The sequence below is a fragment of the Gouania willdenowi genome, chromosome 22 (assembly GCF_900634775.1).
Source record: "Gouania willdenowi chromosome 22, fGouWil2.1, whole genome shotgun sequence".
Classification (NCBI taxonomy): Eukaryota; Metazoa; Chordata; class Actinopteri; order Blenniiformes; family Gobiesocidae; genus Gouania; species Gouania willdenowi.
This window is the reverse complement of record NC_041065.1, coordinates 2,557,396-2,570,000: the sequence shown is the minus strand read 5'-3', so window position 1 is coordinate 2,570,000 and position 12,605 is coordinate 2,557,396. Positions and strand designations below refer to the sequence as shown.

Sequence of the window (12,605 nt, the reverse complement as noted above, 5' to 3'; positions counted from 1 at the left end):
GAGCACATGTCCATGTGTCTGTTATTGTCTTGTGAAACAATGCTAATCTGACTATTGTTCTTCAGCCTCTCAATGGGTCCTGGCTTGGATGGAGAGGTGGTGATTATTATTAAGACCTGGAAAGTGGGTTAGATCTGCTCCGGGTTGGAGGAAAGCTTCTCACAGGCTGTTTGCAAACCAGTCAATCACACAACAGGTCAACTGGTAAAGCAGCCAGCGTGGAGTCAGCTGGAGCTCCCCAAACACACACATGCTCATATCTGTCTTGACTTTCCGTCACCGTTGGCTCTTAACAAACAAACAACAAACAGCTTTTAGCAGTTTGCTGTTATGACCTTTGAAATGAATGAAACAGAGAGAAACTGAAATGTGATATTTGTTCAAATAAACAAACATTTAAAGCAGGGGTTCTCAACTGCTCTCACACTGGGACCCATATTTTGGCACGGTCATGAAATTGTGACCAACTTTTTTTTTAGAATTCAACCAACCAAATTTAGTTTTTCTAAAGTAACTATAATAATAATAATAATGGCTTGAATTTATATAGCGCTTTTTTCAAGGAGACTGAAAGCACGTACAGAAACCATTATTCATTCACACCAGTCACTCACATCAGTCATATCAGTGGTGGTAAGCTACAATGTAGCCACTGCTGCCCTGGGCCAGACTGACTGAAGCTTGGCTGATATTTTGCGCCTATGGCCCCTCTGACCACCACCAAGCACTATTCACACCCATTCATACAAAGCAATGTGGGTAAAGTGCCTTGCCCAAGGACACAACAACAGTGACTTGGATATAGCGGGATTCGAACCCCCAACCCTTCTGTTATTGGACTACCCAAACACTCACACGCAATCTTTTTTTTAAAACATACAGTTGTGTGCGAAAGTCAGGGCACCCCTTTAAAAACAGCATATTTTATATATTTAAAAAGTTAAATTCATATTTACTGTCTCTCTGGTATATGGGAAAAAAAGACAATATTGTCAGGAAACATTAATGCATAGTTACATTTTATTTTATAAATTGAACAAAATTACAAAAATGAAAAACATAATTTTGGCATGTGCAAAAGTCGGGGCACCCTACAGCATCAGTACCTTCAGTACTTAGTAACACCCCCTCTGGCAGATATCACAGCTTGTAAACGCTTCTTATAGCCAACAACAAGTCTCTGGATTCTATTATTTGGGATTTTTCCCCATTCTTCCTTGCAAAAGGCTTCCAGTTCTGCAATATTCCTAGGACGTCTTGCATGCACAGCTCTTTTAAGATCTACCCACAGATTTTCGATAATGTTTAAGTCGGTAGACTGTGAAGGCCATTCCAAAACCTTCAGCTTGCGTTTCTTGAAGTAGTCCATGGTGGATTTGGAGGTATGTTTAGGATCATTATCCTGTTGTAGAAGCCATCCTCTTTTCAGCTTTAGCTTTTTTACAGATGCTGTGATATTTGCCTCCAGAATTTGCTGGTATTTAATTGAATCCATTCTTCCCTCCACCCGAGCAATGTTTCCTGTCCCACTGGCTGCAACACAACCCCAAGGCATGATGGATCCACCCCCATATTTAACAGTTGGCAAGGTGTTCTTTTCATGAAATGCTGCTCCTTTTTTTCTCCAAACATACCTTTGCTTATTGTGGCCAAAGAGTTCTATTTTAACTTCATCAGTCCACAGCACTTGTTTCCAAAAGTCATCAGGCTTCTGTAGATGTTCTGTTGCATATTTTTGACGTTGTATTTTATGATGAGGTCGTAGATAAGGTTTTTTTCTACAGACTCTTCCATGAAGGTCTTGTTTGTGCAAGTATTGGCGCACAGTGGAAGGGTGCACCACCACTCCTGAGTCTGCTAAATCTTCCTGGAGGTCTTTTGAAGTCAAATGTGGGTTTTGGTTTACCTTTCTGACCAGACTACGAGCTGTTCTCTCCGAGAGTTTCCTTGGTCTTCCAGATCTCTTCTTGACCTCCACAGTTCCCCTCACCTGCCATCTCTTAAATATGCCTCGCACTGTGGAAACTGCAAGCTGAAAACGCTTTGCTATCTTCTTGTAGCCCTCCCCGGCATTGTGGGCATCAATTACTTTCATTTTTTCTGTCTTACACAGCTTCTTAGAGGAACCCATGGTTGCTGAGTGTTTGTACAAGGTTTGTGGAGTCGCCGTATTTAAGAAACCCTCAAATTGGCACCAGCTGGCACTCCCTAATGACAATTGTTGACACATGCTTCAGGACCAATGAGCTGGTAGAGGTCTGAGCTTGTAAAAAGAATCTGACACTTTGAAACTCTCAGGGTGCCCCGACTTTTGCACATGCCAAAATTATGTTTTTCATTTTTGTAATTTTGTTCAATTTATAAAATAAACTGTAACTATGCATTAATGTTTCCTGACAATATTGTCTTTTTTTCACATATACCAGAGAGACAGTAAATATGAATATAACTTTTTAAATATATGAAATATGCTGTTTTTAAAGGGGTGCCCTGACTTTCGCACACAACTGTACATGTATGTATATATATAGTTTTTTTTAAATTTTATTTATTTTTTGCTGTGCAACATGTATTTCACAGCATGCCTGTCAAAATAAAAGTTTCTTTCAAAATAAGACAAAGTATTTATTTTTGACCCACCCAGTACAGGTATGTGACCCACTTTTGGGTCCTGACCCACCAGTTGAGGATCGCTGCTTTAAAGAATCTGATAGTGGAGGTGCTGAGAGGAAGCCACATAGGGCTGGGTGATATGTCTGGAAATGTATCACTACATACTGTGTTTCATATCACTCGATATTAATCATTATTAATTGTTTTTAACCTATTCAAAATAAGGATCAGAAGAAAAAATGGCTGAATTTTAATCCTTTTTTTTTAAAACTACTATTTAACATTGAAAAAAGGTCACCACAACTGTGGAAGAAAACAGTCTGTCTACATCCCCCAGAATGCCTTGCGGTTCTGGGTCGGGGGTTGTTTCTAGGTTCAGTGATTTTTATCGAGCATTCTATTGCACATTTTTTCTATAGATATCGTTATAGATATTGATATATTGTTATGGTTTTATGGCCCAGGCCTGGAGTCACATCTGAACACGTATTTGAATTAGAAGTGAATTCACATCTGAATGTAACATGATTTCATTAAGAGAGACTTTAGAAAAGACAACAAACCAGTGCAGATGGCGTGCTTTGTAAAAACCTCTAATTAGAGAATAAAAGATTGTTTGATGCAATAATAGAGCCTCAGCTGGACTTGTTTACTTTACTCATACCTTTAGTGGCTTGAATGGGCTCTGAACATGACCTTAAGCAGCTTTAAGCCCCTCGTGTAGCACCGCATTCATGCAACAACATAGTGTTTAAACACAGTTCACATAGAAACACCACACCATCACTCATCTAAGATGGAATAGTGTGGGAACAAACAGTAGTGAAGGCTTTGGAATCTCACTCAGGTTTCAGGAGAGCGTTCTTCAGACATTATTTTAGTGCTTTGAGGGTAAACTTCTTACTTCTACTTTCTTTTTTAAACAAATATCTGTACTTTCTACTTCTTAAATAAAAAAAGAGGGCTCGTAACTTTTACGACCTTCGAAGATGACGTCACAACATAAAAATACGCAAACTAACAACTGCAAAGCTTGAGGAGAAGCTTGAAACATTTTATTTACAAATGTATTATTCTATAATGGGTGCTAAATTCAGATTGAAAGTTCTTAAAAAAAACTAAAATGTGTTAAACTTTTTGTCTTATTATTGAGGTGATGTTTGTTTTACTTTTTACTTTTTTACTTAAGTACATTTAGGAGCATGTACTTTTTTTTATATACTTTTACTCTGGTAAAGGTAAAAGTATTGGAAGTTGCTCCCTTAACTGAGTAATTTTTTATTCAAGTATCTAAACTTTTACTTGAGTTTTCATAATTTGATGATGTTTTACAATTCAACAACCATTTAATTTAAGGCCACCTATTACTGTAGGTAAAAGTTACAACTTTCAAACAGAGCAAAGACTATAAACACTGCTCTTTATAGGGAAGTTCTGCTTCAATGCACACGCACAAAGAGCCACAGCTAGTTTGGACTTATGCAGCAGGAAGAAACTCCCAACAACATGTTGATAAGGCTTTGTCACTCCTCAGCTGGAGAAAAGTGAGGAAAAGGGTGTGGGAAAGAGAAAGTACATACTGTGTGCTGCGTGGACTAGAAAATCATTTTCTTCTTTCGAGGTTAGCAACTAAAACATGCTGGACTCCACTCAGGGACCCCTGCCCTAAACCAGTGGTTCGTACCCTGAAGGTACACAAAACACTGCTCGGCATTGTATTGACTTGCAATGAACGTGACACTGACCTGTATTTCACCACCTGGTGAAACAGAGCAGGAGAGATGTAGACAAGCTACGAAAGTATGGCACCTTTAAAACACATCCCAGGAGTACAAGGACTACAGAGAAGCGCTAAGGGCTGTGGGAAATGTAGGATTTTACTGGAAACTACTATGCGACGGTGCGCTTGAGTATGAAAGCTCTGAGTAGGGCAGACAGTCCGCCCGAAGTCCACTCTGTGTACGTTCTACCCGAGTATGTTTGAACCTTTACGCGTCACAAGTGATGTCACTCAGCGTTTCATTTATTTTCATATCGATGCTCTTAAAAACAATCCCGTTATATAATAATTCTCTTATGCTGCGTTCACACCGGATGCGTCACGAAATGTCCGTATGTCCAGATTACATACAAAGTCAATAGATAGATGCGTCCCAGATGCAAAATCTTTCCTATGCGGCCCGATCCGCACGTCCAGCGCGTTGGCCGTGCGAGCGCGCTCCCGATTTTGCGCATATCTGCACATCCACAAGAGTTGAAAATATTGAACTCTTGCGACTGGTTCGCATAACAAAAGCCAATTAGAGTCTTTGTTGACAATGATGTCAGGTCGGTCTGTTCACCCATTCAACCATGGAGTAGAAGCTGTGTGTGACCACCTGGAACTCTATGACATGGCCTTTATAACCGGAACCGGACTAGGAAGGATTAGGCGTGGAAGAGAATCAGCGAGGAGGTGGTAGTAGCAGATAAAAGTAGTTTTCATCTTTGAAAGTCAGCACTGAGCTAGGATAGCATTAACCGCTAATCACACTGGCTTTTTTCACTGGTGGTTTATGTTTAAGAGAGGAGAAAAAGGAGCACAGCTCCTCACTTCAGCAGGCAGTGAAACTCAGAGTTGGATGTGTCTCTGGTGGGCGGTGCTTCACTTCAGACGTGCATATAAAGCGAATGGGAACATTTTTGGATCCTGCGACACATGCGGAACGTTTTGTGCGGCAGACGCTTCTGGTGCCACAGAAGACGCATTCGGTGTGAACGCAGCATTATGTTTACTGTAAGTGCTACTACCCGACAGTATTTCTGCACTTATCACAAACCAAAACCACCACACACAACTATATTTTAAACACCTAACCCATTTAAAAATATTTACAGTAACAAAGAATTCTTTCAGAATCAGAAAACATTGTATTACCCAGGGCCTCAGGTCACATACTGTAGGTTTGAGTGGAAAACGAGTTGGAATTAGAACCCACAAACCTTCACTGTGAGTCAAGCATTAGAAAAAGTGGTGTTGGTGGTTGGTGTGAGATCAAATCCCAGTGGAAGTGTTGGCGTGTGTGAACACAGCTCCTGTTGTTCCAACAGTAAAAAATGTTGGTGCTCATCTTTATTCAAGAGCACTAATGTTAAAGTGACGTCATGATGTTCCCAGTGGGTCAGCCAGACAGTGCACCCCCCCCAACATGCTAATCAGTGTGTCACAGTCTGCCATGTGCTGTAGCACAATGGTCCCCCTCACTGTGTGTAGTCTAAGCTCTCCTGTGGTGTTTGTGTCTCCATAGCGACCCAAAGCCCACCAATCAGAGGCTGACCAACATCGTGAACAATGACGTGTCGCTTCGCCTTCACAACCTGACAGTTCTCAGCAGCCACATACGGACATATTACCAGGTACGTGCTCATCACTCACTGGTGCTGGTTCAATGGTTCAATGCACACATTTAAAAGAGTTCATTGTTTCAAAGTCATGAAGTCAGAACAAAACACATTCAAACACAACTGTTTCTCTGATATGTCCTGACAGTTTATATCAGCTGCTTTTTTTATTTTTATAATTGTATCTTTTATTTGGAATGAACAAAAACATCAACATGACATCATTTGCTTAAACAAATACAAGTGGGTCTAAAAAGTGAACAAACACCATCTATCTGCGGGTGTGAGTCTGAATATAACGTTCAGTCCCAAAACAGGGTGAGATTTCTCCTGTTCTGTGATAAATCAGACTTCACAGGAATTATAGTAGAGTAGCTTCAATGGACAAAGAAAAAAAAAAAAAGAACGGTCGTCCCTGTAAAACCTGTGCAGAAAAGCTGCCAAGAATGAATGGGCTGGATGGGGCTCGTTTAAAGAGAATTCTGATACAGCACAAAGAATGAAAGAAAGGTCAGTTTTTCCATCCTAAATGATTCCAATCCATTTGTTTTGAGTTGGTTGTGTAGGGCTTAACCATCTTCTTGTAATTGATTTCTTACTTACCACCAAGAGTATTTTCAGCAGCTTTATCTCTCTCCTGTGTTTCAAAAAGGAACAAGATCGAGGTACAGTACATCAGAATCAGAATCAGAATCAGAAATGTTTATTTGCCATGTACAGTTTTGAGGACAGTACAAGGAATTTGACTTGGTGGTTGGTGCACAAAACAAGCAACAAAAAGAAATAAAAGAAATAAAAACAGAACAACAAAGCACAACCCAGCAACAATAATAATAATAATAATGATAAATATAAAGGATGAGGGATAAATAAAGGATAGATAGAGAATAAAGGATAAATAGGATAAATATAAATATAAATATATATATATACAGTGCAGCAGGTATCAAGCTGGTGGAGGTGGTGATCGGGTGGGGGGGGGGGGGGGGGGGGGGGGGGGGGGGGGGGGTTCAGTGGGTGACTTGGGGTGTGTTCATGTGGATGGTGGCAGAGGGAAAGAAGCTGTTTTTGTGTCTGGAGGTTCTGGTCCTGATGGACCGAAACCTCCTACCAGAAGGAGAGATTGAAACAGTTATGACCGGGATGGAGGGGTCGGCCACAATCTTTCCTGCACGCCTCAAAATCCTGGAGGCGTACAGGTCCTGGAGGGAGGGCAGATTGCAGCCGATGACCTTCTCTGCAGAGTGGATGATACGCTGCAGTCTGGCCTTGTCCTTGGCCGTAGCTGCAGCGTACCAGATGGTGATGGAGGAGCAGAGGATGGACTGGATGATGGAGCTGTAGAAGTTCACCATCATCTTTGTTGGCAGACTGAACTTCTTCAGCTGCCGCAAAAAGTACATCCTCTGCTGAGCTTTTTTGATAAGGGAGCTGATGTTCAGCTCCCACTTGAGGTCCTGAGTGATGATGGTCCCCAGGAAGCAGAAGTACTCTACAGAGCTCACTGTAGAGTCTCCCAGGGTGAGGGGGGTGAGGGGGGCTGGGTTCTTCCTGAAGTCTGCTATCATCTCCACTGTCTTTAAAGCATTGAGCTCCAGGTTGTTCTGGCTGCACCAGGACACCAGCCGGTCTGTCTCCCACCTGTAGTCGGACTCGTCTCCATCAGCGATGAGACCGATGATGGTCGTGTCGTCTGCAAACTTCAGGAGCTTGACCGACTGGTGAGAGGAGGTGCAGCTGTTGGTGTACAGGGAGAAGAGCAGAGGAGAAAGAACACAGCCCTGAGGAGATCCAGTGCTGATGGTCCGGGGAGCAGAGATGGTTTTCCCAGCTTCACGTGCTGCTTCCTGTCAGACAGGAAGTCTGTGATCCACCTGCAGGTGGAGTCTGGCACGTTCAGCTGGGAAAGCTTGTCCTGAAGGAGAGCTGGGATTATTGTATTAAAAGCAGAGCTGAAGTCCACAAACAGGATCCTGGCGTAGGAGCCTGGGGAGTCCAGGTGCTGGAGGATGAAGTGGAGAGCCAGGTTTACAGCATCGTCTACTGACCTGTTGGATCTATAGGCAAACTGCAGGGGGTCCAGGTGGGGGTCGGTGATGTCCTTGATGTGGGAGAGCATGAGGCGTTCAAAGGACTTCATGACCACAGATGTCAGAGCGATGGGTCTGTAGTCATTAAGTCCTGTGATCCTCAGCTTTTTAGGGACAGGAACGATGGTGGAGGCCTTAAAACAGGCTGGTACGGTGCATGTCTCCAGTGAGGTGTTAAAAATGTCTGTGAACACTGGAGACAGCTGATCAGCACAGTGCTTCAAGGTAGAGGGAGAGACAGAGTCCGGTCCACAAGCCTTACGGGGGTTTTGTCTCCTGAAAAGTCTATTCACATCTCTCTCTTTGATGGAGAAAGGTGTCTCTGTAGGAGGGGGGGAGGAGGGGGGGAAGATAGGGGAGAGAGCCTCTGTAGGCAGCTGGGGTGAAACTGTAGCTTTGATGTGGGGGGTGAAGGTGTTGGAGTGAGGCTGGTCAGAGGTGTGAGGGGGGTTGGAGTCAGGTCTGTCCCATTGTCTGTCAAATCTACAATAGAACTCATTCAGACTGTTGGCCAGGCAGAGGTCGTTAGCAGCAGCAGGGGCTCTGGGCTTGTAGTTTGTAATTTGCCTGAGCCCTCTCCAGACAGAAGCCGAGTCATTTGCAGAGAACTGATATTGTAGCTTCTCTGAGTACAAACGTTTGGCTTTTCTCACCTCCTTTTCAAACGTGTACTTCGACTCTCTGTACCTGGCTCTGTCTCCACTCCTGAAAGCGACCTCTTTGTCTGTCCTCAGCCCTCTGAGCTTAGCTGTGAACCAGGGTTTGTCATTGTTATAACTCACCCTGGTCTTTGATGGAATACAGCTGTCCTCACAGAAGCTGATGTAGGACGTCACAGCGTCTGTAAACTCATCCAGAGAACTGTTCGCAGACCTGAAAACATCCCAGTCAGTCCAGTCCAAACACTCCTGGAGTTTCTCCACTGCTTCACTGGTCCATTGTTTAGATTCCTTCACCACAGGTTTACAGAGCTTCAGCCTCTGTCTGTATGAAGGAATCAGATGGACCATCAAATGGTCCGATTGGCCCAGTGCAGCACGGGAAACGGCGTGATAAGCACTGCTTAGTGTGGTGTAACAGTGATCCAGTGTCTTCTCCTCTCTGGTCGGACATTTAATTAATTGTCTATATTTGGGGAGCTGGTGTGAGAGGTCCCCTTTATTAAAGTCACCAAGCACAATGATAAAAGAGTCCGGGTAGGTCCGCTCCATGCACAGGATCTGGTCGGCGAGTGTGCGCTGTGCCTCGCGCACATCAGCTGACGGTGGGATGTACACGCCAACCAGGATGAATGAAGCGAACTCACGGGGAGAATAGAAGGGTTTGCTGTTGATAATAAAGGATTCCAGGTGAGGAGAGCAGTGCTGGAGGATCACTGTCACGTCGTTACACCAGTTACTGTTCACATAAAAGCAGATTCCTCCACCTTTCTTCTTCCCGGTGAGCTCCGCGTCTCGGTCCGCTCTGTGAAGTTGGAAGCCGGCCAACTGCAGCGCAGAGTCCGGTACCGCTCCACACAGCCACGTTTCCGTGAAGCACAGAACAGAAGATGAGGAGAAGTCTCTGTTTCTACCCAACAGCAGCTGGAGTTCGTCCACTTTGTTACACAGTGAGCGCACGTTAGAGAGGAATATCCCCGGTAACGGTGTGCGTCGGCCGCGCTGGCGGAGGCGCACAAGCGCACCGGCTCTTTTTCCTCTCCTCCGGCGCTTCACTGCGTGAGCAAAGGTGAGCGCACCTTTGAGTAAAATGTCCAGTAAATCCACAGAGGAAGCGATGAAAGTGGGGAATAAATCTCTCGGGGTTGTTGCCCTGACATTCAAGAGCTCTTCTCTTGAATAAGAGAAGCCAGTTGCGGATTTTACAACAAAAACAAGACAAAAAAGTGCGCACCAACACACCACAGCAGCCATCCGCGGCGCCATGTTAAAAAGTGTCAAAAGCCTTTACATCAAAACTTAAGATCCGTGTGAAGCAGAAATAAATGTGTTATGAGTTTGTCACACAACAGAAACAAGTGTCATTGACCACTGAGTCAAATTTGTAAGATGAAATAAATTGCCAAGTGTATAAATTAGGTCTCAGTGGCCATGTTTACCTGGGAGCTTTAATTCCTCTTTAAACTAACCATGTTAACACTTAACTCCTAATGAAAATTTAATACCGAATTACAAACACCTAACTTGCTTAATTCCGCTTTATGTGAATTTGAGTCATTCTGCGTTTGCGCGACTTGCAGCGATGACTCGCTGGTGACAACATAATCCAAGATGGCGGCAGCCCAGACTCCAGTTGAGACTTTTTAATAAGAGCCTTAAAAGACATGGATATAATGAAAAGAGTGGATGGACGGAGGCTAAAACATACAGACTTTCACATGGACATACACAGATTTATTAAACACACACGGACTTCGGTAAACACGGTAAACTTAACAGGCTTCATTAGGCGGCTGGCACTAGGACCCGTAGGCGGAGTAAATACGTCCCCATACTGCAATCACAGGCTGTAATATCACGTCATATCATATCATATCAAGTTTATCATTGTACCTGTTGTTAAAGCTACTATCTTTAACAGGGAGCAACTATTTATTCCTGGTTATTGTTTTCCAGAGTTTTACTGGGCTTTATTTACCGGTGATTAGTTCCTATCTCCTGCTGCTCCACGGTCCAAACTGAAACCGTGTGTTATTGTTGAGCTGCTGATTCAAAACTACAATCAAAATAAAGGTGAAAACAGTTCTCATGTGTGGTGTTCTGTGTTATAGCCGACAATAAAAGGTTTGTTGTGTGTTTTTCGCGATAGACGTGATATGTTCGCCTCCTGTCCAATCAGAGCCTTCCCATCCCCCAGACCTAAAGCAGAATTGAATAAAGCCGAATAAACCGGTTTTCTATGGAAACATCAATTCGGGAATTACTATTTCCATGTAAACACGAAGCAGAACACTATAATTCGGAATGAATTTGGAATAACTAATTCCGAATAAAAAAAAAAAACCATCATGTAATGTGGCCATAGAAAAACAGGCCCTTCTCTCTGCTCTGAGACGCTGGGAGCGTTGTTGTGTTTGTGTGAGAGATGAAAGGTCTTTTTAGTATAAATCAGACATAAGGAGCTCAGATCCAATTGATTTGGCACAGAATGTTTACACACACACACGCACACACACACACACACACACACACACACACTCACACACACTTTATCTGAGCTCTGATTTCATGCTACAAGCTCATGCTGTGTATTGCTTGGACGTTTGAGGAGGATTATCTATTATTAGGTCTTTGAGGCTCATGGGATATTGAGTAAGTTTGAAGAAGTAGTTTATTTTGATTTAAACATGATGACATAATCCATCGCTCCACTATCTCACAGCCTCTTCTGTAATGATTTCCATCAGGCAACAGGTTTTTAATTTGTGGGATTCTGCTGGATATGTGTTCTATTGGAAGCACTAGCGTGATCTTGTGCTAATATGTTGTCAGTGGAGCATATCTCTATGTTGTAATGCTCTCTGGCACCGTGTGCACTCGCCTCAACTAACATCACATGCGTGACGTCTTTTGGTTGTCAGATTAGTGTTCGTGATGGGGAAAATGTTGAATTTTTGGCAAATGACACGTCCTCAGATGTGTTTATTTTTGTTTTGATTATTGCAGGCTTGGGAGTGAAAATGAGATGAATAGTGAAAACATGGCACCCTTTGTCTTAAAGACGTAATAGTCAAAATCATCCAGCGACTCTAACTTTTAACCCATGAATTCTGGATTTAAAACTGTTACAAATATTGTTAGAAATATCTTTGGGGTCATTTTATATGAACTTTTAGCTTCTGTTTATATGTGGGCGTCGCCATTTTGGAGCTATTAGTTAATCAGCGTACACGTTATACTATAAATTAAAACAGATCAGATGTGTGAACAAAAAAGATAAATAATGTTTGGGGGATTTTCAGAGTGTGAGAGCCAATAACCATTCATATATGTGACTAATCATTAGTGACGTGAACAGTCTATGTTCATAGCTCTAAGCTGATCACATTACAGGGAGCTGAGACATATGCTAAGTAGTTTACTGAAGGACCAAACATGTTCCAGACCCAAACACACACTGACAGCTGACATGTCCACCAGATAGAATGTATAGTAGATCTTTTTCTATATTCTGAGAGAGTAGGTGGAGCTTATTACTATACCATATTTACCTTTCTATGTGATGGAGTTACTGACATATTGGAAGATGAAAATGGAAGAAAAACAAGGATGCATTCTCCCCCTCGCTACATTGGCCTTTTCTCAAAAAGTATCAGATCAAACTAAGGCTGCAACAAGAAATTCATAAAAATTGACGATTAAAAGTGTTGGCAGCGAATTTAATTATCAATTTGTTGCGTCGTGTGATTTATGTGTCATTGACCGTGACGCAGAGCCGTTTGAATCACCTGCAGACATTTGTGTGTGTGTACGAGGGTTTCTGTACATCCTTTAACCAAGCAGCAGCCATGTTGAAACTCTC

General features: G+C 42.8%; 1 protein-coding gene across 4 annotated transcripts in view; it reads left to right on the top strand.

Moving 5' to 3' along the window:
• Positions 1–12,605, top strand: part of ccdc88c (coiled-coil domain containing 88C) — a 116,006-nt gene that overhangs the window by 22,978 nt on the left and 80,423 nt on the right. For all 4 annotated transcript variants that reach the window (XR_003672802.1, XM_028437743.1, XM_028437742.1 and 1 more), the window contains exon 3: positions 5,901–6,009. Coding sequence is in view for 3 of the 4 variants with exons in the window: in XM_028437743.1 (XP_028293544.1) it covers positions 5,901–6,009 (109 nt within the window). In the remaining variant the exon portion in view is untranslated. The remainder of the gene's footprint in view (positions 1–5,900; positions 6,010–12,605) is intronic.